The 27,152-nt window shown below is 39.1% G+C and overlaps 1 protein-coding gene across 2 annotated transcripts; it reads left to right on the top strand.

Annotated features, from left to right (window-relative positions):
• RHOBTB3 (Rho related BTB domain containing 3) lies at window positions 1–27,115 on the top strand. 2 transcript variants are annotated; one of them, XM_005495386.4, is made up of 12 exons: window positions 1–191; window positions 361–577; window positions 8,095–8,287; window positions 10,119–10,270; window positions 11,081–11,192; window positions 11,974–12,342; window positions 14,581–14,693; window positions 16,229–16,340; window positions 18,442–18,615; window positions 19,795–19,961; window positions 21,104–21,200; window positions 23,737–27,115. In XM_005495386.4, coding segments are annotated over exons 1-12 (1,824 nt in total). In that variant the 5' UTR covers window positions 1–189; the 3' UTR covers window positions 23,853–27,115. The 2 variants fall into 2 exon arrangements, with proteins under 2 accessions (XP_005495443.1, XP_026653972.1); XM_026798171.2 differs by lacking the exon at window positions 1–191 and having other exon boundaries at window positions 444–577; window positions 8,130–8,287.
• The last annotated feature ends 37 nt before the right edge of the window (window positions 27,116–27,152 follow it).

Raw genomic sequence — 27,152 nt, 5'->3', positions numbered from 1 at the left:
CGCCCGGAGTTTCCCAGCCTGGCCGCAGCCGGGGCAATGCGGCAGGAGTCCCCGAGGTCACCGCAGCGAGGCTGAGCCCGGACACCGAGGAAGGAATAACAAGCCAAACCCGCTGGGGATTTGCAATGCAAGCGGCCTTTCCAGGTTTCTTTTCCGCTTTGCTCTCACCCTGCTGTTGGATTTGAGATCATGTATGTGGTTTTGCTGTTGATTACGGGAGGGTGTTAAAATCTAGGGAGGGAAGAGGATTCAGAGGGATTAATATGTTAGTTTTGATTTAAGGGGATTTTATTTTCTTTCCCCTTATCCCTGCCCTTCATCTTTGTTAACACAACTTTGTCTTTATTATTTTTATTTTAGGTCGGTTAATATTGTAGCTTTTGGGAATGAAAGAGATGGTTTTTCTGAGGACAATCATCAGCCCAGCCTGATCTGGAGCTATCTCGGGAGAAGTGCTCTCATTTCCCAGATCGACAGCAGCTTGTCTGCCAGTCATGTTGGAAACCCAGTTTTTACTGAGTATCAAGCCTGCGTGTTTGGCAATGTCAGACTGGTGGTGCACGACTGTCCTGTCTGGGTAAGAGATCCATCTCAGTCTTTTTAACTACAATTAACAGTGTGAACTCTTTTAGTAAAATGAAATATGTTCTATTTTTAAATGGTTTTCATTGTTGTGGGATTTTATTTGTAGTTTTATTACTGCATTTAGTAAAAAAAACTTTAAAAATGTAACCAGGCAAATGCTGGGAAATCTCAAAGGTGCTATAAAAAGGTTCTTATAAACAAGCCTCTGCTTGGCCTTCCCTGTAATAAGGTGTTTTTTTCAACTGTATTGCCCAGTGGAAATTTTGTGAAAGACAATCCAGAAATAAACAAGAATACCTTGTGACACTGCACCATAAGTTCTCTCTCCAAATATTTGCCAATAATAAAATGAAATTTTCTCTAAATAAAGGCAGTAAGTTTTCCAGCTGTGAAAAATAACAGATTAATAGATCTGATTGTTTATATATTATATGAATTATATATTTTTCATATAACAATAGATGGAATAATTTTACTCCTCCTACAAAGAATAATCATGTCCTAACATTATTACCATTATCTGATGGTAAATAACAAAGATTTTGGCACTGTTGCTAGTTGCCAGCACTTTTGTTAGTAAGTGAGAAAACTTAGTTTGGAGTGTGAGCAGATCAATGATTATGTAAGAAATGATACTGATAATCTAAATTAAAACATATTTAATGACTACTTAGCAGCCTTAAAAAAAACCCCTCAGCTTACCAGCTTTTAGAAATTAAAACAATAATCAGTTTCAGCTCCATAATTCTATCCTTTGGGTGATTTTTGTACTCCTGTAAGGGAAACCTTTTGTAGAATCTGCAGGAGCCATAACAGCTCCATGAAATTATCAGAAGCCAACAATCTTAAAACTAAACAATCCAGTTTAGCTGTCCTTCTGCTCTTTATTTCTTTTGCCAGCTGCTTAGAGACGCCAGTTCAGATGGACTGGGGGATCCTGTTTCTAATCTGAAGCTGCATGTGACCCGCACGTGCAGTTTGCTGGAGTCACCGGAGCGCAGCAAAATCTCCTGAATATAAATGAAGTCTGTAGGGCTTTGGAGGCTGTTTCAGAGGGATGGAGGGAGGTGGGTAAGGGAGTTGGGAGGGTGAGTGGGGGCAGCTGGAGAAGGGGAACAAGGACATAGATTGGAGACAGAGTTGATGTGTTTTTACATTGCTTTAATTGCATTTGGCCTTCTGCAGAGCAAGGTTGTTCACTTCTGGACACCTTTTAATTTCTGCCTTTGGAAAGTTAGCTTGTTGTTGTCGGAGTCACTGCATTTCTGGGTCCTCAGGTTTTTTTCCCTCTATCAGTTAAAGGAGGCAGCAGATATATTACTGAGAATGTTGAGGACAAATTAGCATGTTTCTCTTCGTGGAAGACACGTCAGATATCAGGACTGGACTCTGCAGGAGATTATGTGTCGTGCATAAAGCAGTGTCCTTGCTAGGGTAAGGCAGAGCAGGACCATTTCCCACAGCCTGGGTGCTTGAGGTTCACTATATCACAGTGGATCCTTCAGAGCTGCTCCTCTGCCAGCCTGGGGAAACAGCACAGAACAATTCAGGATGTTGACAGATATTGCCTCAAGCCATATTCTGCATGGAAATGGTCCCTGTTTCATCTTACCAAAACACAAACGTGGTGGTGTCGTGGGCCCTGCAGTATTTCAGCCTCTAATAGCTGAGGCCAAGAGAGATTTGTATTTACCTGAGATTTGTACCTCATCTAGATTAAACCCAAATGATTAAGGCAAGAGAGTCCTAGACATGAACTTGGCAGCTGAGTACACTGATAGCTGTGAGTCTCAAAACTCAAGGGTGCCCAGCTGTTCTTTGTCTTCCACAGCCATGACTCTGGAAAAGCAGTGTTGATGTGGTTTCCCTGAGTAGAGTTCCACAGAGAGTGGGGGGATCCTTTTGCACGGCAGATTGTGGTGCAGTTTAATTTTCTCGAGTTTGAGCCTGCTGCTGCACCTGTCTGTCAGCCCAGGATACTGCTCAGCCTTTTGAGTCTGCAGGAGGGTCTGCAGCTCAGGTGTCTTTGGGAAATCACAAAGGTAAATTCATGTTTGCCAACATGCAAAGATAAATTTGTGTTTGCCAACATGCAAACAAAGATAAAATCACAAAGGTAAATTCATGTTTGCCAACATGCAAACAAAGATAAATTCATGTTTGCCAACTTGCAAACGAGCGCGTTGTGAGCACCTCTCCTTCCCCTGGCAGCTGCAGGGTGCAGGAGGGAAATGCTGACTCCGGGGACCTTACAATGTCACAGGGCTGTAGAGACAGCAGTGGAACACCACACTTTTCAAAATCTGGGGGCAAAATGTCAGGGTTTCCAAGGCCAGGTTGCTCTTTGTGTGCTGCTGTGTCTCGGGGTGTCCCACTGTGGCTTGCTCTGGCAGAGCTGTGTGCAGGGGACAGGAGCACAGAGCACTGACATCATTGTAAATCATGTGGCCTGAAAATGTTTTCTCAAAAAACGCAAACCTAGGGTAAGAGAAGACATAGAGAACTAAGGAAAACACATGTGTGCTAACATCTCTGCTGAATACTGTGGTTTTAATAGCTGATCAGTTGCTAATGTAGCCTTAAGCTGCTCTATAATAAGGCATATTGAATAAGAATGGCCCAGTTTTTCTAATTTTGCAGGGATGAACCTCTGTATGGAGCTAATAACTCAAAAGGAGAAATTCACAAGATGAGTTTTAAGACTTGCTTTGGAAAACACTTCTTTAATTAACAATCTGTGTTAGATTTGACAGTCTTCAGGACTGAGATGCCATTTTATTGACTTACATGTATTTTGCAATTCCACTTTACTCTGAATTCATTTAGGCTTCTGCAGAAAAAATGCAGGCAGAATTTTTAATATCTAATTAAGTGAATCTTCCTCAATTCCAGAATTTAGCATAGTACAGAAGCTGTAATTCATGTTTTGATTCACTTCATTGTAGTGCTGGAAAATAAGTGGCAAAATAACAAGTCCTTTGTAATGCCCCCTACTCGAAGTAACTCTTGTCCTCCCCTCTCTTACCTGGAGCAATACTCAATGGATATGAGAGTGTTTCTCCCCTGGCCTGGGGGTCCTGCTGCCGTTTTTAACTTTTTCTACTAAGACCTACCTGGTTTTGTTTGTTTGGTTTGTTTTTGTGGCTTTTGTTTGCTTTGTTTGGGTTTATTTTCCCCATGAGAAACAATACCCCCCCCACAGATTTTTTTTATCTTTCCCCTATTGTATAAAAACTGCTGAGCTTCTAGAGAATTACTGACATCATCATCAAGCACAGAAATGTTTACAAAAGGGGAATATAGAGCAGCTGGGTTTTGGAGATTGTCTTGTGCTGGGTTAAATACTTGAAGAGGGGGACATGCTCTGGTTGCACAGAGCTGCAGACCTCCATGGGGCTCACTAGTACACAAATATATTAACTGCAACTTAAATATATTAACCACAATTTTGAGAAGGGGCTCTGTGAAATTTTTTCTAGTTCTCCCTTTCAACAATCTCTTTCCCTGAACCTTTTTATATTTTTTCCTTGTTATTTACTGTACCAACAGGAGTCATCCCTAAAACACTGTGAGTTTTCTTATGTCAGCAATATCATGCATTGTGTAGTTCTCTGTCTTTTTCCTCTTTATCGTTATCCTTATGGTGGCCAGCCTTTACCATGTCTAAAGGTACAGGAATCTGAGCCATGTTCAGATTTTGTTTACTATTTTTAGGAATCTAGACATATTACTGCTTCAGTATAAAAATGACAGCTAGTAAGTAACTTTTCATTTTTCAGTATGTCATCCCTTCTCATTTTTAAGCTTGAATGGCTGAAGTGGCAATTTACAACAAATTATCATATGCTGGTAAAAAATACTATTAAATTCATGTATGAGAGGATAACAGAGGCCAATATGATCTTCCTTTGTTTTGTGAGTGGGATGTTTAGGGGGATTTCTGGAGGAGATACTTCCCTCTGTGCTGTAGATTACTTATCTGAGTAAGTTCAGGGAACAAGTAAGTTATGGAGAGTACACCCATAAAATTTGTCCTGCTGTAGACCTGATAAGAAACTGCAGAGGAATCTTAAAATAAAAACAGAGAAGGCTGTGGTGTGTGGTGTGGAGGACATCAGTGTGAAGAAGGTTTTGGTAGTGGAGACTGGGTCTGTAAATGGATTATAGAGAGGGATAATTCTCCAGTGTTCCCAACACAGTTCTCTTGGATCCTGGGGAAATCCCTGGGGAACATTCCTACGGGGTGTCCAGGCGCCCTTTTCCCCACAGAGTGGTTGGCATTGCTGCTGCCTCTGACCCAGGGCTGGGGTGGTTGGACATGGGGACACTTATGAGCAGCTTTCAGAAAGAGCGTGGGCATTGCAAGGGCACTTGTGTCAGGAATTTCACTGCCGTTCAGAAAGGCATTCATAAATCATTTTTAACAAAGCAGGTATTGTTGTCTTCTGAAATCATGTGATTTTGTAGGAAAATCATATCTTCGGTGCCTCTGAAAGCTTTATTTTCAACACTGAGTCTTGAGAAGTATAATTTACTAATGGCAAGAATGTGTTATGAGACACTTAGAATGAAGGCAAGCAAGGAAAAAAATGAAGATTTTTCCTAGTATGTCCTGAGTGGAACAGCAACAGAAGTATAATTAAAATTATAATTATTAAGGTCATAATAAAATGACCCTAGCTGTACAGATACTTCTTCCTTTAGCCAATGTCTGACTTGTGAAATGGAGCAGGAAACATGATGAGGAGTAGCTGTTACAAAAATTTCATACATGGAACCTGAAATTAAGGTTATTCCTGAATCTGAATGGCTGTTCATCACCTGATGACATTCCCCCTGTCATTTTTACATTAAAGTTTCTGTAAAAGCAATAATGAAGGAGGCTCTAGATGCTCTGTCTTAGGGATGTGTTGTGCAAAAAACCCATTGTCAGAGATATTTCTGGAGGATTTTCATGGCACATGAGATTTACCTCAGTTCTACCCCTGAGAGAGTGGAAAACAATATATCAACATACCACAAAACCAATATACAAACAATATAAAAATACATATATTAAATTCCATAGGAAGTTTCTGTAAGCATTTTTTATTACTCATGCTTACAGCTGTGCAGTTGCAGTGTATTTGTGCACCTGTGCTCTACTCTTTGCTTATGATACCACCCATTGTCTCCAATCTTGTAGAGATGGGCAGGTGCAAATCTGGGCTGATCTTGAAAATGGTCAGCTGGAAGGAAATTGCAAAGGAACAGATGTGCTTTCTGTCTGCCAACAGAACAGAGCAAATAAATAGCCCATGTTATTTTTGGGGTTGTGTTGTATTTTTCCTTTAAACCTTTGTTGTGTTAAATGCATGCAGCTCTGTTAAAAATTCCCCATTGAGATCTTCATCAATTAAAGCTTTCCCTTGAAAATTCTCAGTTTTTGCCTGCTTGTGTCATCAAGTTCTCCAAATGTCCATCTAGATGGCTGTCTCTAAGCACTGTAGCTGGTAGTCCTACTTCTAGAGGCGCTAAATGTGCATTTATGTGTAAATGTTATGTCATTAACCGGGCCTAAATGATTGTATTAAGTGCTAATTGACACTGTCCTTGCCCTGGGTTTCTAATAGTCTCTAACTGAGTTGTCTCAAAAAAACAAATATCAAGAGCAGTGCACTTGACCTCCTCTATTGTCAACATGGTTAATCATGTGAGAGCTATTCCTGATAAATTGCTAATTCTGGTTTACTTATTGCAGAACAAAAGCTTCTATTACAGACATCAATGGGAATGTGTACTGTAATTTATTTCCTGACTTATTTCTTTGCAAGGTCAAGACCTGAATTGGGAATGATGTGAAGCGACACTTTAGGCAAATACGCGCTGACTTTGACTTCCATCAAGGTCATGCTACTTCTTGTAGTTAAGAGCATTGCAGCTACCTCACCAGATTTCAAACAATGACCCTTTTGAAGTGGTCAAAAATAATTATGTTGACAATGCAAGCCATGCCACTTGTTGATATTACTAATCTTTTATGTACTTCACTCCCCCTTGTAATGCTCTTATTTCTGTACTTGCTTTACAAAAGTCAAATTGCTCCCCACTATCAAACTTTTGAGTTCTGCCCTTTTTTCACTTTTTCTCTACTCATTTACTCCTATTTTAACACTGTCTTTATTTCATTACTGCTAATTTCCCTTTTTTTTCCCCTCAATATCCCAAGTTCTTCTAGTTTTGCCTCACATGCTACGCAGGACTGACATAGAATCACGGAATCCCTGAATGATTTGGGTTGGAAGGAACCTCAGAGATCATCTCATTCCAGCCCCCCCTGCCATGCTGGGGACAGGCTGCACAAACATGTGCTTGGGAATTGTTAGCTCTTTCCTGCCATGCACAGGAACACCTTCCTCTAGACCAGATTGCTCAGAGCCTCATCCAGCTGGGCCCAGAGCCCTGCCAGGGATGGGGCACCCACAGATTCTCAGGGCAAACTCTGCCAGGGCCTCGCCATCCTCTGTATAAAAAATGTCTGCCTTATGTCCAACCTAAATCTACCCTCTTTTAGTTTAAAACCATTGTCCCCTGTCCTATCCCAACAGGCCCTGCCAAAAAGTTTGTCCCCATCTTTCTGACAAGCCCCCTTTAAGTACAAAAAGGGCAAAAAAAAGCCTCTCTGTTCTAAGAGGCGATAGTATTTCGGGTCATTGGGGGTTTTCTTCAGTTCTCTGGACCACTTCCAGACTTCTCTCAAGAGTTTTCAATTCAGCATACATTCAAAACCAAGGCTCCCCTGGTATTTATGAGCTACCTCCAGGTGAAGCAGAAATTGTGGAATCACATTCCATGACAGATACACAAGTAATAACTGGATATTGCATGTGGATACAGCACAGCTGTAAATGTACAGAATATCAAACAGTTTTAGAGGTTAAGTCCTCAGCACAGAACAATGAAAATTTGAATGTGAAATTGAAAAAGAAAGTTTAGGTATGTGATTTAAGTCCTTATCCTGAAGACATTAACACCTGGTGAAGCTATCTAGAAGCTCTAGTGACAAAAGTCACACTGAATTAGTAAGTTTGTATTTAAAAGTTCATAGGTACATAGGATAATTCTGTGTAACCCTTTCTCTAAAATGGTGTGATTAATGTTTTTGTATGTGTTGCTGAAAACATCTACCACTGAAGGTGTTTTTATTTCCTAAAGGAAACTGTTTTAAAGTTAAGTAATTAAAGCAGCAAAGATTCTTCTGAAAAGAGTATTCTCTGATAAACCCTATTTTCAATTCTTCTGACAGAACTCCTGAATTAATGGAAAATATTTATGATTTATTATAACAAACAACTTGCTCTCCAAACAAGGAAATTACAAAGCAGGAAGTCTGCTCATTGTTGCATGTCTTCAAATAAGATCTAATCAGACAAAAACAATTATGTAGAGTTTTTCATTAAAAATACAGAATATTTCATCTTTTTCTTTAAGTACGTCAATTCTTGATTGGTGGGTTTTTTTTTTTTTTAGAATATATTTGACAGTGACTGGTACACTTCCTGCAGGCTCATTGGAGGAGCTGATATTATTGTGATTAAATACTCTGTCAATGACAAGACTTCATTTCAAGAACTAAAGGACAGCTATGTGCCAATGGTGAAAAAAGCACTAAATCACTGCTCAGTTCCAGTAATAATTTCTGCTATTGGGGCAAGAAAAAACGGTATGTATCCAGCCTCCTGTAACAACAGATAAAATCTCATTTGGAAGTTGGGTATAATGTAATTTCAGTAGAAGCTGGCTGTTTTTCCAAGCTGCTAACAGAAACAATTAGTCTGTCAGGATGACAGTAATATGCACATGCATTTTGGCTCTCTAGACTGATGTGCTGGCAAGAACACTGTGCTTAATTAACCTCAGTAATGATAGGCAACCTATCCTTCTTTGACCTTTGCAATGACTCTTCTTGTGAAGCCATCACACATGAGGATTAAATCTAGTAATTTGGATAATGCGACATACATTTGGGTATAAAGTATCTCGAGTGTATGAGATTAAAATTATATCCAGCATTCTGCAAACACTGGAGAGTGGTTGGGGAAAGCCTTTAAATTCTCTGGGATTTTCTTCGTAAAGCAATAAATGAAAACCACAAGCCTGGCCTGTCTTTTACTTCATGATACTTTACTAAAGCAAGTGGTTCTGAGCGTCCCTCCTTTTAATGAGTAAGAGACATGATGAATGTATATGTAGACATTTGTTTTGTACTGTACAGAAAAATATTAATCCATATGAAGTATATCCTCTGTGGATGATCTGTGTTGCTAAGGTCTCCTCATAAACCTTTTAGCTCAGTGACAGATATAGGACAGTTACAGAGCTGCAAAACAGTTAAATATTTATTTTCTTCCATTTAGTAATTCAGTGATCATGACCAAGAGCTTTCATGCTCTGATATATACAGAGCATGATGCTTGCTGGCTAACAGGAGTAATAAATCTCCCATTCTAAATGCAAGGTTTTGGTAAATTGTTATTATTCCCCAAGTATTTCCTTACACTTTTTGTTTAAGATGAGGATATCACCAAACTGAGTGACTCCTCAAGTGGTTATTTTTTCTTTTCCACTTAGTTTTTTTTCTCTCTTCCTCCCTAAGTAATGTGGCCACGAGAGACACCAGGCTGGACCTCTGGGTTTACCCTGGGACCTGTCAGAGCAAACTGCTGTGCACACACAGAACCCTTTTGTTTCTAGGAGGTATTTGTGAACACAGCAGTTTGCTCATACAGATTACTAAGATCTTAATCCTCTGTAGTGGTAAATGTTGATGCCAAAACAAATGATTGAAAAAACCCAGAAAAAGCTGTTTTATTATGTTATCCATAGGTCTAGGCAGAGGACATTAGCGGGGAGCACGCACAGCACATTTGAAAGCACATCCATGGCTGGCACATTCTTACTGTCATTAAGCAAAGCTGACCCAATGTGGCTGGAAGATTTTTAACATTTAAATGGCATAATCTTAAAAGTTCCTATTTTGTGTTTTTAAAAAATGTATGTGAAATACATGTAGATGAATCAGAACCTGCAGTACATACAAACCCATCAAAGGTTGGTCTGAAGTGGAAATTTTCTTCTTTCACTGCTGTGTGTGCTTCCTGCATGGACAAGCCACAAGAATTCAACAGATTTAAGGGTGACAATTCATGAATGATAACACCTGCAGGCTAGTACAAGACCTGGGCATGCAAAGCTATTGAGCCAAAGCCAAATCTGGCATCCATAAGTCTGGCTGAACTCTTCCAACTTAACAAAATCAATAAAATAATACTAATGTAATGTATACAGTGGTTTGTAGAGTGACTAGTGTTTTGAATTGATTAATATGAAGTTGGGTTTTTTTCTGTCATTACAGATTTCTTACTATAAAATTCCTATGTTTTCATTTCCCTCTTTGTTCTCCTATAAGTAGGATATCTTTACAGTTTTTTAGGAATCTAAGAATTCTGCATTATTTGGCCAAAATGGTTATTTTCCATGATGTTTTACCCCAGGAGTGCCTTGCACCTGTCCCCTGTGCACTTCAGACAGGAGGAGCTGTGTCACAACCTCTGAAGGAGTCCAGCTTGCGAAGGAACTCGGAGCCACTTACCTTGAACTGCACACCCTTAATGACTTCTACATCCAGAAATACTTTGGAGGAGTGGTGAGTGAGAATCTGCAGCTTTGGAAGCAGGGTGGAACATGCATGAGATGCTTGGCAGATGTGAGGGCTTCAGAGAGCCAGGGGAGGCACACTCTGGGCCCTTCCACCAAGTGTCGAGTTCCCACCAAGGCAAAATTCAAGTTAGGTATTAGAAAGAAATTCCTCCCAGTGAGGGAGGTCAGACAGTGGGACAGAATGGTCCAGGGGGCTGTGAGAGTCCCATCCTATCCTTGGCAGTGTTCTTGGCTGGGTTGGAAGGGGCTTGGAGCAACCTGATCTGTGGAAAGTGTCTCCACTGGAAGAACTCAATGGTCTTCAAGGCACTTTCCAAGCCAAACCACTCTAGGATTCTGTGAGTCTATGGTGCTATCTGAATTAGTAGTACCAAGGCTGCTCTGGTTTTAAGTAGGAAGATTTAGGAAAGCTATTTGTCGCATTGCAGTAAGTTTTCCTCTTGTATTCTTGTCCTTTTATCTTGCTGGCTAACATCCAGCCGAATGAGGCCACTCCCCAAGATAGAATTAGCATCTTAAGAGGTCGGTAAATTGAATATCTTTGTGTCTGTCAGTTCTAGGAAGATTAAATACACAAGAATTAACCACAATCATTTGAATAAATAGTCTTGTAAATTGTGCTAGTTCTATCTAAATATGTATGGTAGCTTCTCAGAAATGAGTTTTGGTACTCTCCTGGATGACTGGTAATAGTGTCAGCAGCTTTAGCCCTGCGTACAGAGCCTGTTATACCCCTAATTTGATGTATAGGTTGTTATTTAATAACAAGGGTTTTTTTAAATATTTCTTGTCTTAGCTTGAATATTTTATGATCCAAAGTTTGAATCAGAAGTCATCTGAAAAAATGAAGAAAAGGAAAAAGACGCAGAAGTGCCGTCGAGTCCAACCACCTCAGCTTGAACAGCCAGGTGCTCATTGATATGTGGTCTCTAGTATAATTCCTTATGTGTGTCACTTTCTTTGCACAATCAGTATATTTTACTACATTTCTTAGTAACAATTGTTACTATCAGCTGTGTTATCCATTATTAGCTGTTGCGGTTATGTTGCATCACCTTTTAGTGATATTTTAATTTACTTGGGGAGAGTTGTATGGCAAAATATAACATCACAATGGATTTCTGGTTTATTTTAGGTATAACTAATAGAAATGGTTTTCTGGTGGACTTACGAAAACATGAATTGATAAAAGCTTTACATAAAGTCTTAGCAGACAGATTAAAAAAAGAAGTTGTTAGAGCATGAATTATTACTCTACAGTATAATCAGATAGTGTTTTTGTTTGCTGCAGATGAAGCAAGGGAGAGAACTACGCACCTGTATATGATTTCTGAGCATCTGATGCATTTGCTCAGTGAAAGAATTACTGACAAGTAGTTACCTATAAACTTGTAGTTGTCTCTTCTTCCATGTTCTAAAAATTTGCTCAGACCTCTTAGATTTGGAATACACAGTGAAAGTTTCTTTATAGTGTAACTTTCTATAGAGGGTTCGTGAAAGGACAGACACTTAATATTTAACTAAGTGTTTCTTAACTTGGTTACTGTGTTGAGTATTTGAATATCTTGAGTATTTTGCTCAAGATATTCAAACAGCATATAAGAAATATTCTTATTGAATATAATATCCTGTGGTTAGCACTTGCTAAGGTTGCAAAACTTAGGTTTTACAGCCTGACTTCTTTTGCAGAAAAGATGCCGATCCTAAAGGGCGAAGCCTCGCACTACAACGCAGACCTGCACAACCTGCTCTGCTGCTGCCAGTGTGCAGATGTGGCCTTCTACCCCGAGGACCTCAGCACGGTGGTGGAGGCTCACAAGATCATCCTGTGCTCCGTGAGCCACCTCTTCATGCTGCTGTTCGGGGTGGAGAGCCCGTGCGACGCGCACGACGCCTCAGCGGCGCAGCTGGCTCAGAGCCTCTTCGCGGTGCAGCCCGGGGATCCCTTCCCCTCCTCGCCCCCCGGTGTCCCGCCCTGTGTCCCACCAGTCAGGGTGGTGGTGAAGGACCCTGTCTTCTGCTCTTGTCTCCCAGATATCCTCCACTTCATTTATTCAGGTACCTGCTGGGAACAGATCTGGCAACTTGTTTCCTGTTGTCTCATGAAGGAATGTGTAATTGCCCTAAGGAACGTGGCTTTGCTGTTGCTAGATGATGTCTCACCTTGTTTCCACATCTATTTTATCCCTTGTGATTACCATGCACAATGAAAACACCACCACCTATAACAAAAATTAGGTTAGTTGTCATTCCAGATTTAATGGGCCTAAATAAAATTAGTCCATAGGCTAACATCAATAGCATTCAAAATTTTGCCAAAACAAATTTGGAGTTTGAGTCAGTTTCAGATCTTAGGCTTTTAAAATATTGTAAATGGTTGCATGTTCTAAACACAAGGGCAAGAGTGCAGAGTTGCTTAAGAAAACTCGAGTAATTTTTATTCTGAGTATGGTGCAGCTGAAGAAAAAACAGTGAAAAAGTAGCTGGACTGTGGAGACCTCTGATGTGTTGCATGAGTTCTGCTACCAACTGGTACAGTCTGTGACCTCACCTACTTAAGGCCAGCTATCAAAATGGCACTGATATTTGTTTAACTTTTCAGATGTTGCTTAGAATTACTCAGCAGAAAGATTTGGGTTTTATTTCTGGAAGTAGCTAATGCCTGTTTGTTCTTTGTAAAATATTTTTCAACCTGTCAGACAATCTTTCAGCTTTCAGTTGGAGTTTTTACATCAAAGACTCTTCTTTCCAAAATAGTAACAAACATAAAGAATAGATGAAGTTTTTCACTGAAAAAAAATCCATGAATAGATTATTTTTTTTGTTCTTATTTATTTGAGCCAAGGATAGGGGATGAAAACCAGATTTTCAGCAGGTAATGGATAAATACAGTATTTTTAATTCAAAGAATAATTTAATAATTTGGGTTGGAAAAGACCTTTACGATTATCAAGTCCAACCACTGACCCATCACTGCCAAGCCCATGACTTTAACTGTGACCCCAGGTGCCACATCTTTGAAGTGCCTCCAGGGATGGTGACCCTACCACTGCCTTGGGCACCTTGTTCCAGTGCTTGACAACCCTTGAGGTGAAGAAATCTTCCTGATACTGAATCTAAACCTCCCCATGTGTAGCTTGAGGCTGTTTCCCCTTGTTCTGTCACTTATTACCTGGGAGAAGAGGCTTTCCCCAGCCTGGCTACAACCTCCTTCCAGGCAGTGGAAGAGAGCAACAAGTTCACCCCTGAGCCTCCTTTCTTCCAGTCTAAATATCTTTGTAAACATCTTCATCTGTTAACATCTACAGCTTAGGTTTAGTGCCTTGTGTGCACTAATTTTCCTTTTTTTACTTTCCTTCATGTCAGCCAAGGAGCTGTGAAGCTTTGCAGTTGCAGGCAGAGCTCTGCTTTATGTTTTGGTGCCTCTGAGAGGTGGAGGCGCCTGAGGTAGAGGCTGAGAAGGGAACAGATAATGAGTTTTCAGATTTTCAGGGCTGTGACATGATGCCCATGAGGTTATAAACCCTTAACCAGTGTGGTACAGATGGGAGATAACTGAGCTGAGGATGCTGTGTGCTGTAGATGCTGATTGAGCCTCTTGGCAGCATCAGCTGTGCTGAGTGGGGCTTGTTACTGAGCTCGATCTATTTCTGTCTCATTCTTTTCCTAGGTTAGAACTGAAAGTTACCACAAAACCCCACTTTGCCTCTGAGACTTACTCCAGCAAAGTGCATGAAGATAAACTATCTTTGTTTTCACTCTCTTCATTTTTCCAAGAAAGCTATTGATACACCTCAGGGAATGTCATGGCTTTGACTGCAAAAACAAGAATAACAGAAATTCTACTGCAAACTTTGTGCTGATTTTAGCTGTGAGGACTAATAATGTAGCTGTGCATTAAGTTTTTCTGGTTCCGACCCCTACAGAACAATGCAGCTACCAGCATGAGCAGAAGCTAAAAAATTTCTACAAATGTTGAAACATGAAGGATTTTTTTTTCTGAATCTCTACCTGCAATTTGTAGTGACTGAACTGGGAGGAATGAATAGACTGAGTGTGAAAGCAAGTGAGATTTTATAGTCTGTTGGTACTTGGTTACACTATAAAAAGTACCATAGAAATTTAGTGTGCAAAAATTGCATTCTGCCCTTCCTAAAAGCAAAGATCAGGCTGATTTATGTGCAAGCCCCCTACCATTTCTGCAGGATGTGTTTGGCGGTGATGCCATCTTTCCTCCGCCTGCTGAGGCCTGTGCCCTGCTGATTTATAATCTGTCTCCCCCTGGTTTTGTGGTAGGTGCTTTCCAATGGGAACGATTAGAAGAGGACATAAGAAAGAAGCTGAAGGATCCAGATAAAACAGAAAATGTGCTTGAGAAAGTTAAATGCATCCTGAAAACTCCAGGAAAGGTACATCTAACTCCCTTGGGTCACCATTAGTTACTTAAGTTTTTGAGAAATTGTTTTGCAGACAAGGTTTTCTTGTCAGTCTTTGTTTTAAAGTCACTTTGGATTAAAGAGCCTGTACTTTTTCATGCTTTCAGTGAGTAGTTTGCAGGCACATACACAGAGATCCTGATGTAACATGCAGAATTAATGTAATTGGTAAAAACCACACAAGCAGGTATTCTAAAGGGATTACTCGTATTCACAGCTTTAAACATTGTCTGCCAATATGATTATGTGTTGCTAATTCCCATGTAATAGAGGCTGCCCAGGAAAGATTTGCTCCTGAACATAAGCCAAAAGTTGGGCTTCTGCAGTAGATCCAGAGGGGGTGGTTTCTCAAATAAATGCTGTGATGTGGAAAGCTGTCTGTAGCTCAATATATTTTTTTCGGTAGAACACCACACAAAAAACCACCACACATATTTTTAAGTTAATAAAAAGTCACAATGTAGAATTAGTTTTAATACAGAATTCGTTTTTACAGACATTTTTTCTTGGAGCATATACATTCCCTGATAATATGGAACTTGCACTAATGATTTCTGTTGATTTAGAAAGGAAATCCTCTCAGATTCTCTAGGAACAATACAATATAGATATCAAAAGGTTACTGAACTGTTTTCAGCTTATGACTGTTTTGTTTTGGGCTTACCAGCCCTTAGTGCCCACAGCTAAAACATTTATAGTTTTGGCCGTGGAGAGCCTGAAGACCTTTAAGATAGCAAGCCTGAGCTATTGTAGTTTCTTTTATTCTTTTTTTATGCTTTCAGGGTACTCTTATTTCTCATTCAGGCATTTTTTTTTAAGTCAAAAAGAAGGAATTGTGATTTGTCTTAGTAAAACTAAAAATTTTATAAATTTAACCTTTTAACCATAAATTCAACCTCATCTGAATTTCATTAATCAGAATCTAGTGACACGATTTTAATATAGTTCCTTTTATCAGCTTTAGATTACACTTTTAAGGTAAGAAAACCAAAACTGAGAACTAACTGTGAGTACTGGGTTTTGGAGGGCCTTGACACTACCAGGCTATTGAAAGAGGAGTCTGTGCTCCAGCCTGTGAGCTCCCTGTGCCTCTGTGGAGGTGATTCCAGGGCAATATAAACACCAAACTTCCAGCTGGAGTGGGGTGGATGTGTGTCCCATCCCTGCTCCCCCCAGAGCCCTCAAACCCCGTCCTGCTGCAGCATTGGGTCTGCACAGGGAATGTCTGCAAAGGCTGGGACTCCAGAAAACTGGTGAAGCCCAACCTGCCTGCAGGGGCTGGATGGGGGAGGTCAAGAATAGCAAACTTTGGTGTGACTGTGAGGGACAAGAGACCCCTCAGAGCTGCTGCACTGCAGGGAATAGGAAATTAGAAGGTAAAAGGTGATTGCAGAGGAATGCACATGCCAGAAGCTGTTGTTTATTTTCCCATAAAAATTACATCCCATAATATTTAGTTCTGTGGGCAGCCACACATGACAGTGTTTAATTGCCAATTTATTTTTCAGCTAAACACTGTAAAGGACTGCAAGTCTCACCAGATAAAACGGCTCTATAATACTTCTCTCAGGCTATTCTTTAACACACCTGTGCTGGCTGATGTAATCTTCAAAATACAAGGTACAGTACCACTTGGCATCCATCCTTTACCTTTTTTCCCCTTTTCAAGAATGTGGGACATGGAGGTGACCATGGCATCCAAACTAAGGAATTATGAGTGCTTTGCTGTCATTGTGGAAAGCAGGGAAAGCTTATCCCTGTGGATGCCCTGCACCATGGTTCATCTGGGCTCAGCCTATGGGAATTCCCTCTCCCTAATTGACATTATTTTTTATTCTGTTTTATTCTGTTTTGTTTTACTCCAAATGTGCTGCAGTGTCAGGATTCAATGTTTTGTCTAGAAATTAAATATGTTCATTGTTACAACGAAAGATGCAGTGTGAGAAATGTGTTGCATGCTTTTGTAAGAATAAGAATGAGATGGTTTTTAAAAGCTAACACTGTTTCTTAGTCTGTCCATACTCACCCTTCTTGCAGAAATGACCTTCTAGAATTAGATAATTATTTTCAGATGTATATTTCAGGGACAGATATGAAGCATTAGCTCCTCAAATATAAGCACAGGTCAAGGAGACTCTAGATGTTCTGTTTAACACACAGAAAAGACTGCACAAAAATATCATTGTAAAGGAGAGGAAAATACTGATTTTGACCTCAATGACATGAACAATTCACCTCAGTGTCCCACTCCTGAGAGAGTCTTTGTGGGAACCTGACTCCTTTTGCAGCCTTTTGCAGCTTTCCCAAAACCCTCCAATTTTATAGATTCCCACACAACACTATATATTTTACAGAAATAAACCCCAAATATCTGGGTTGAGGAGTATTTTTAAAAAGCATGCTTATCCACTAATAAAATGTGAACTGTTTTTCCTAATAATTGATACATCTTCCAATTTTTTTTCTCAAATTCATCAATCAGAGCAATTGTATCAAAATTATATAACTACTAAGAGAAATTGAAGGCCCTAATCTTAAGCAGACAAACAAATTTGTAAGGTTTTGAGCAATTCCTTGGATACTTAGCATTGCTTTGAGTTTTCCAGCTTACAGAAGTATGGAAGCCAGGAAAAACTGGAGTCCATTGTGTCTGTGTAGAGACACAGAACGTGATTGAACATCTTAATTAGAAGATGATTATCCATTCACAAGCACATATAGGACATATAACATGAAGCTTGGACATTTTGAAAGTGGAAGTACAGGAGGTAGAAACAGAACAAAAGACAAAAAATACCAGAAGGTTTCAAAAAATTACTCAGGTGTCAATGTTATGATTAAAGACATACTTGAAACAGTAACTTCTTTGTAAGTGTGTGCAGTATATTGCATGTGAGTTGATCTGTTTATTATAATTTTGATTAAAACATTTACATCCAACTCTAAATGCTTATTTTGGGTTTGGTTGCTGTCCTGACTGGCACTTGCTTGGCACTTGTTGCACACTGAGCTGGACTCTGCAGCCCAAAAGGCCTCTGCCATCCTGGGCTTTTGGCCTCTCCACATCTTCCAAAGGCTGAAGGAAGGCAAAGGGTTCACTTGTAAATAATAGAAAATGAATAAATTTCTGGGAAAATATCGTCAGTGGTTTTTTCATTAGACAACCATTCAGAAAATTCACTTAGGCACAGTATTTAATCTAGTTAAATTTATACTTGCTGAACTTAGTGGAATTTCATCTGGAAAAATTTGCTTTTCTCTGCTTTGTATGGTCATTCTATACAATATCATTTACCAGCAGGGTTACTGGTGCACATAAATGACTCTTCATAGAATCATTCAGGTTGGAAAAGACCCCTAAGATCATCAAATCCAACCATTAACCATTTGCATAACAATTCAAAACACTGCATATTTATGAAATGGGCTGGAGGTCCAGTTTGTGTGAACAGATTTGTTCTATTTTGTCTGTTCTCAGTTGGTTTAGTCTATTGCATTTTGGCTTAAATAATTCTTTGCTTGTTGATTTTGTTTTATTTTACTATACATTATTCATCCTAACTAGTATGGAGTGAGTGAGTTGTTAGTAATTGTCAACTTTCAACACTTAAATCACGTTCAGTGGGGTGAAGACCTCCTAAGAAGACATGAACTTTAAACTGAAGATCTTTCTGTGTTATATAAAATCATTGTATTTTGATTTTTGTCTTGCATCCTGCAGGTGCAACTGTTCCAGCCCACAGGGCAGTTCTGGTGGCTCGCTGTGAGGTTATGGCAGCAATGTTTAATGGTAATTATCTAGAAGCAAATAGCGTTCAGGTTCCAGTGTATGGGGTTTCCAAAGACACTTTCCTGTCCTTCCTAGAGTACCTTTACACTGACTCCTGCTGCCCAGGTAAGGAAACTGTAAAATACAGTTCTATATCTGTAACTCATTTTTTCACAGCAGGGCATGGATAGAGAGTAATGTAGCAGCGCGTATTTGATTGAAAAATACCAATATTTGAATGTGCAATGTCTCAAGAAAGACAACATTTTTGTATTGTGCAATAAAAAAAGAAATCCGTCCTATAGAAGTAAAATAGAAAAAATATTTCTAAAAAAATTATTTATTTGCTTTGTGCTCACATCACAAGACTCAAAGAAGTTTCAATTTCATTTCTGATCCATTATAATATTTGTAGGTTTGTTTTTTTTTACGTTACAGTAATACTGCTTTCTAGTCTGGATTCTGTGTTAAATTTAAAAGTTGTCATTTCTTGAACACACATATAGCTGAGTGTATTATAAACAAGGCTAAATTGCAGGAATATCTTATTTATACACATGGTTATCTTATGTGTATGTCTACCCAGAAAAATATGCCAACAGGAGTGTTTGGCAAGAAAAATTGAGCTAAAATATTCTTTACGTCTCAATTTTTATCTTTCTTATGAGAAGAAAATCTGAATACTAAATCTAAAACATTATTTAAATTTAGCTGATTTATCATGATATAATGAAAAAATGATATTGTGACATGTATTTTTGCTTTTGTTTTATTTTGAAATAATTATTCTACCTTATTCTTAGATATTCCATGTTTCTCTTTTCCCTCCACCTAACATTTCCTTGTTCATCAGTTTAAAAATGCAACTACTGTGCTATATTAAAAAAAAAAATTGCTCTTTTTTTTGTCTTTGGACTTTTGACTATATTTTCTTGCATCATAAAAGTGCTTTTCTGAAAGAGAACTTAGCTAAATACACTTATTCCTTCTGAGTTACTTTAAATAAATCAGCAGCACTTGACTCATCACCTTCAAGATCCACCATATTGACAGCAGTTCTTTATACCCATCTGCCAAAAAGTTCTTAACACATTTTTTCTTCTTAATTGAAAAGCTTATCTGGAAAAATAAGGTGATACAGGGAAAAAAAAATTTATAATAATGAAAAAAATAAAACAAGGTGATCGCAGGAGTCTGATTTTGTGTTTGTTGTTAGGTATTTAAAATTCAGCTTGGTGAAAAGTAGCTTTGATCGTCTTGTCAGAAAGGTAAAATACATGTAACTTGTGTCTTCTTGTTTTTTAGCCAGTATTCTCCAGGCGATGTCTCTGCTGATCTGTGCAGAGATGTACCAAGTAATGAGACTCCAGCATATTTGTGAACTTTACATCATCACGCAGCTCCAGAGCATGCCTAGCAGGGAACTGGCTTCCACAAGCCTCAGTATTGTTAGCTTGCTCAAGAAAGCTAAGGTACTTACTGTGTATATATCAAATGAGAATATATATGTTGACTCTTATAAGTTGTTTTAAAATTTTTAAAAATATTAAGAGCAATTTCTGTTCCCAAGGAAACGTTTTGGTGTAAAATCTGTTTATTAGGATAACTGGTGACACAAGGGTGGCCAAAAGAAATCCTTCAGCCTTTAATTGCTGATTATGCAGTTACCAAATCACAGAATTGCCTCTACCACTGTGCCCAAGCCTGCTCCAGAGCTTGTCAACCTTCACCATGAAGAAAGCTTTCCTGCTATTCAACCTAAACCTCCTGGCACAACCTGAGGCTATTTCCTCTTGTCCTGTCACTTTTTATCTGGTAGCAGAGACTGACCCCCCAGCTGTCCACAGCTTCATTTCAGGGAGTTGTAGAGAGTGATAAGGTCTCCCAGAGCCTCTTTTTGTTCCAGGATAAAAACCCCACCTCCTTCAGCTGCTCCCCTTAAGATTTAGGCTCCAGACCCTCTAGTCACACCCTCATCTGTAGAATTCCTTTTATCATGGACGCACTGCAGTAATTCAATTTAATTACAGCTTCTTCCAGGAAAGATGGGTTTTAGGCAAGTAAAGATGTGCTCACTCCTCCTTTAGACAAAAAAGAAAATTATGGAGTATGCAGGTGACAAAGGAGTTCCAACTGCATAGAATATTGAGAGAAATGCATAGAAGAAGGAAAAGAAAAGATTAGATGCTTAAAAAAGAGAGACAATAAAGACAGGTTTGGAAAACAGAAGAGGAAAGTAAAAACTAGATTGAAGGATATTGCCTTAATCAAATAGGATTTAGTGCAGAAAGAGGAGACCACAGAACCAACATGACACATTCCTTCCTTCCTTCCTGTGAAGTTCTGTCTGTGCAGATGTCAAAATTTCCAAGATTCATGATACCTCTGGGTTTTATTTCTACCCCTGGGAGAGGGACTTTGTTGATTTGTTCTTGGGTGTTCACCTGTTTATGTATTTCCATTAAATTACTTTTCTTTCATTATCTTCTATAGTCAAATCTTTATTTAGTAAATTGCTTCACAATGGAAACCAGAAATATTTTGACATGTGAGATGTGGTTATATTTTAGACATGATAGCAGTAAGAGGTTTTTTGTCTTCTTTTTTCCCACAGTTTCACAATTCTGATTGCCTTTCAACTTGGCTTCTTCATTTTATTGCCACTAACTACCTCATTTTCAGTCAAAAGCCTGAATTTCAAGAACTTTCAGGTATTTTTCTGTTCATTTTGAAAAGACAAATGTTTTTATGTTTTGCTGAGATAAAAAGTGATGTTCTGGATAATACCATTTTTGCATGAGAAAATAATTAGGGTTTCTTTAGGATATTCCAGCAGGATGTTTCACCACCCTGGCGTGGGATCAGCACAGAGCATGACACAGCCAGCATTGCATCACCATTTTTATGGGTCCAGTTGGGATGGCCAGGTTCCTACCCATAACTGAATTTGCTGGACCAGTTTGGTCATTGTATGTCAACCCCTTCATATTATAATGCTAATTTAAATCAAGGTAATGGGTAATTTTTGATACTTCTTCAAGTGCTGGTTTTTAAAGGGTCTTCCTTTAAGAAAGTAGGATTTTTATAGTATGCTCCAGCAGATCTTATAAAATTAAAAAATTATGGCCCATTCAAGTAAATAAATCCACCTTCTTCCAGGGACCTGATATTTATTTTTCCAAGCCTTTGTATTTGTTTCTGGTAGTGTAACTAGAATCTTTTGCTCATTGCCTGTGTGATTGTCATTCACCCTGATGAGGGGTGCATCTCTTTGACCTGTGGCACCTCATCACCTCGAGGTTCAGGACAGCAACACAGCAGCAGGCAGCAGCTCTCCCAGGGCTTTCCAAGACCGAGACCTTCACAGAAATGCAGAATTAGCTGAGTTGGAATAACACACAAGGTTCACTGAGTGCAACTCCTGCGTTTGCACAATGCCATCCCCAAGAGTCACACCATGGAGCATTGTCCAAAAGCTTCATGAACTCTGTCAGGCTGGTGCTGTGACCATTGCCCTGGGGAGCCTGTGCCAATGCTGAAATACACACTGGAGGAAGAACCTTTACCTAATCCAGCCTAAACCTCCCCAAGGAGGTCTGAACAAAACTTCAGGCCATACCCTTGGAGTGTCTGCCCCTCTTTTTCCCGTCTGCCCCATCTTCTTTCCCTCACAGGGAAGTTGCAGACCCCACTGGGGTCTCCCCTCAGTCTCCTCCAGGCTGAACAGACCAAGTGCCCTCAGACGCTCCTCACACAGCTTCCACTCAAGGCCCTTTGCTGCCCTCCTTTGGACGCTCTCTAATCGTTTTAATGTCATTTTTACACTGTAGTGCCCCAGTCTGCCCCAGAATAGAGGAGGTGCCATCCCAGTGGGCAGCAGAGCAAGACAATCCCCTCCCTTGCCTGGCTGGCCATGCTGGGCCTGGTGCCCCCAGGACAGGAATGTCCCTCCTGGCTGCCAGGACACTGCTGACCAGGACCCCCAGATCCCTTTCCAGGGCACTGCTCTCCAACATCTCATTCCTCAGTCTGTCCATTCATCCAGGGTTGTCCTATCCCAGGTGCAGAGTCCAGCACTTTCCCTTTTTGAACATCCTATGGTTGGTGATCACCCAGTCTTCTAACTCACTGAGGCCTCTCCAAAGGGCCTCCCTGCCTTTGGGAGTCAGCAGCTCCTCCCAGATTTGTAGCATCTGCAGACTTGGTCAGTGTCCTTTCCATAAGTCTTCCATCTGGGGCACTTATGAAGATGTTGGAGACCACAGGGCCAAGGATGGAGGCCCTTGGAACCCCACTAGTGACAGGTCCCCAGTCTGATGTCCCACCAGTCACTGTAACCCTTTGTGCCTGACCTATGAGCCAGCTGCTCACCCTTCACATGATGTGTTTATCCAGCTCTGGGCTGGACATTTTGTCAAGAAAGATCTAGTTTTGGTGAGAAACAGTACCAAAAGCTTTACTGACCTGCAAAAACTTTACATCAACTGGCTTCCCTTGATCGGTTAGGTGGGTTACCTTGCCATAGAGGAAATCAGATTTGATTAGCAGGATATTCCCCTGAGGATTGCAGCCCTGCCTTGTGCCCAGGTGAGTGCAGTTTGCCTGCCCTCAGGCTCTCCCAGCTGTAAACTCTCTGCCTTCATCTGAGGCCCTCAAGGAGCAATGGATGCAAGCTGACTCTGGAATATCTGGGGTTAGGGGGATGAAAATGCATCTTTCTGCAAATGCAGAGAAGAGTAATCTACATAATATGGGTAAAAGACTTTATGTCAGTGATTAAAAACTGTATGCATTAAGAGATTAATGTCTTGCTGGATTCTTAGCTGCACTCCTCACCTTGCTTTCTGTACTGATCTTGAGACAAACTACCTGCGCAGGAATTGATATACCCTGCTTTATAGTTCTGCAGTATAAAAAAAATCCTTGCATACTACATATGACTGTTCTCTAAGAAAAAATATACTCATCTTTAGGAATATCTCTCTGCTCTCCTTAATAAGTATTGTATTCATTTTTTCAAAAAAACTTTTTTATTACTAACTTAAAAATAAGGAAACATTGTGAAATAACTCTTACCGCTGTGCCATAGTAGAGCTCAAAGCAAAACAGGCAGCACTTACCTTTACTTTTGTAGTTGTATTTATATCTTTAATGGTTTTTGTACCTATTTTAAAATACTTTTTATAGCCTGTGCATATGTGCTCTCTGCCGCTATATTACATTTAATTCCTTTATTTCTTTTTCTAGTGGAAGAGCGCAATTTTGTTGAGATGCACCGATGGCCTTCAAACTTGTACCTGAAGCAGCTTGCTGATTACAGGAACTATATCCACTCTCAGAAATGCCACTGCACAGTAATGTAAAGAGACTGAGTGCATACAAAGTACATTTCAACTGCAAAATTTCAGATTGGGGATTATACTGAACAAAAAAAACATGTCAAGAGTGAAACCTGATGCTCACCTCCTCTGGAAATTACAGACATTCTTTGTTTCGCTAACAAATCACTCTAATTTTTACCTTGAAGCATTGAGAAATGTATGTTGAAGATTAATTTTAAGCACAATGACTTCATATTCATGGGGATTAAATGTATTACAGGACAGTGCCGTGACTGGCATCTGCTCCCCTTTCTAATTTCCTTTTTGTTTATTTTATTGTTTTTCATGGTTATTTGTGGCTGCTAAACTGAATCTGACTGGTTTTGTAAATCTGTGTGTCATAGAAGCATAGGAGTACAGTAGCAGTGCAGGGAAGCTGAAAAGCCAGGTCATAAGTTTTTCATATACTTCAGGATGCAAAACTTTTCTGCAGCATTTGTTAGTTCACAATATAACAGGTAGGCTTAAGAAGCATTGTAGTTACTGTTAATTTATTACTCCAGAGAAAACTTGTAGTTCTGTTACAACCCTATGAGTACATATTTTAATTCCAGAGGAATGCCTATGCATCACGGTATTCTCTAGTGCCTCCAAATATCTAAAGAATGACATAATTTTTCCTGCCAGTAGGTAGGAGAAGAAAACCTGTTTTCACAATCTGCAGAACACCTTTGTTAGTGTGGCCATATTGTATTTTTCCCCATGAGGAATAAAGAGAGGGAAAACTATGTATGCTCAGAGCATATCTGTATGGTACTGATGGACAGGGAAGAAAGGCAGAGGGGTCAACAGCCTTTCTTGGGGTTTGAGCAGAAAAACTCACTAGTAGAAGTGGCTTTTTTAGGAAAAGTGTGTCTAGTAATCATAGTCACCACAATAAATGTTAGATATGCTGGCCATGACAGGGGCGACCCTCGCAGATTTGGGATGTTGGCTTTTGTGGTGGGACTTGGAGCTCAAACCTCCCCAGCAGGGACTCAGTTCAAGTTTAGTTATCATTGTGTGCTCGTAAGCTACACCGTGTGAGACAAACCTAGCTGTGGATCCTTTCTGACACAAGAGAAAAACATTATGAACATGCCAGAACATTATGACTGGCATGATCCTTGCAGATGCTATTTATCATTTTCTTGACCAAAACAACTTGTCATGCTGCTGACTTTTCCTGAGCATAGGTGCTTTTCTAGAAGCAAAATCTAATCAAGGAACTAAACACCCCATTATCATTCTTGTACTTTCAATTCTGGCTTTTCATCTGCCTTTGTAATGTGGTATGTAGCCTGAGACTGTGGCATTTCTACCACATCAAATGTATCTGGAAACTACATCTATGAGAAGGTGTAAAAACAAATTACTGGAGCTGAATCTTTTTTTTTTAAGGTATAAGAATTGTTATATTTTTCAATACCATTTTCTAGATAAATTGTTCTTTTCAAATTCCATTCTAGAGTCATAGAGATTTTTTTTGGTGATACTTTGCAGAACTTGAGAGGGTGTTTCCTTCCCTATTTTTGTATGCACACAAAATAAAAAAGAGTTTATGACTCAGCTGGCTGCTGTAGACTCAAAATTCCAAGGCTCCTTTTAGGCAAGAATGATTTTTTTTTAAAAAAAACCCCTGCATCTGCACATCCTAAAGTTATTTAAAAGATGAATAAACTTATATACATTTTACATATAGGGAGCCTAAAATCTAGAAAATGATAGTGCTTTTTCAGGATCATGAAAGAAAACTGAAATTATTAACAAAAAAATTAGTAGGAAAGTAATATGTATGGAACTTACACCTGAAAAAGTAGTTTTTATAGTTACATAGTTATTAAAAATTTAAGCAAAAATAAAATTACTGGATAGATATTAATAAAACTGTAAGTTCTTTGAAGCCTAAAGTAATGAAAAAATTTGTGCATACAGTTAAACTACAGCTTGTCTAGATGTCTGATAGCATCCTTGGGTGCTTCTACCAGAAGTCAGCTCAATTATCAAAAGTAGGGATTAAGTGCTGTATACTGACAACCTGTGCAAAAGTGACACAAAAGCTCTGTGAATGTTAATCTAAGCTTCATGTAGTCCTGCATTTTTAATATTTTGAAAGCTTTCCCAGTTTTTTCACTAGGAATTAGTCTGTTGCCAATGATTTCTGTGTAGATAACACATAAGAAAGTACTGGTTTTAATATCTGTAAATGTTTTATAGATATTTAAAAATAGGCTTAGTGGAAATATAAACACTTTATATCCAAACCAGAGAATTATTTTGCTATTATGCATTTTAGACAGTGATAGCCACAGGTTTTATACAGACAAGTTAGGCAGTATAAAATATTTAGTATTTATTCAGAGATTCAGAGATTAATGCTTACTACTGTTCAGACAATAAACCAAGTTTCCATTTTACTGTGTATACCCATAATGCTGCCTGTATCAGGTGCAGTTGTGTTGTACTTGCAGACATACACCATCTGATAGATTTTAAGTCTTAGAAGAAATCTTACTAGACATTCTTACTTTCATTCTGAAAGATGATTTTCTGTAGAAAAGTATGTACCTTAGAGCTATTTTTAAACCTTTTTTAGCATTTGGAAACATGACTGAAAGTAGATAATGATGCTTTGTGAGTTGCTATTCTTAGCTGGTTTTAGTGGGGGCTTTAGGACTGTATCCATCACAGATAGTCAGGAATTAGGGAAGTACTGAATTTGGTATTTATTTTAAACTGTGTATGGCATAAAGTAAAAACTGCTTTGATATAAACCCCCACCTTATACTATGGTATAAAGTAAAAACCAGGAACCAATTGGAAAAAAAAGTTATTTAAGGAAGTGGTTTTTGAAAAATAGAATGTTTTGGGAATGCTTCCACTGGTTCCAATGCCTCCCAAACTCCCCTGGCACTGGCAGCATTCAAATGAAAGAAAGAGATCAGTGGTGAATTTGGATGTCCCTAGGCAGTACCTATAGCATTTCAAATTATATATTTAGGCTTAAATTTTAGACTTAATTTTTGCTATCCTATATATGTGTGTTCTTGTCGCAAACTAGCACTAAGCTTTATAGAGACAAAAAAAAATCTTTTCTGCACTAGTAAGGTTTTCCACATGATAGTCAGAAAACCTTTGCTATTGTTCTTAATCCATGGTGGTGTTGATTTGAAAAAAAAAATACACAAAAACAAAACCAAACCAAAACAAAACAAAAAAAAAACCCACACCAACCTGTTAGAAAAAAATAATAACTATTTTATTAGGCATGTCCTGAAACACTTGTATGTTTTTCTTTTAATG

This window comes from Zonotrichia albicollis, chromosome Z, assembly GCF_047830755.1.
Source record: "Zonotrichia albicollis isolate bZonAlb1 chromosome Z, bZonAlb1.hap1, whole genome shotgun sequence".
NCBI classification, from domain to species: domain Eukaryota; kingdom Metazoa; phylum Chordata; class Aves; order Passeriformes; family Passerellidae; genus Zonotrichia; species Zonotrichia albicollis.
Note: the sequence above shows the minus strand (reverse complement) of the source record. Positions and strands in the feature narration are given on the sequence as shown.

Excerpts from the sequence above, each read along its gene's own strand:
- RHOBTB3 (XM_005495386.4), top strand. Across the intron at positions 14,694-16,228 it reads TCCTGAAAACTCCAGGAAAG|CTAAACACTGTAAAGGACTG; the intron begins GTACATCTAACT and ends TTTATTTTTCAG. Across the intron at positions 19,962-21,103 it reads GCTTGCTCAAGAAAGCTAAG|TTTCACAATTCTGATTGCCT; the intron begins GTACTTACTGTG and ends TTTTTCCCACAG.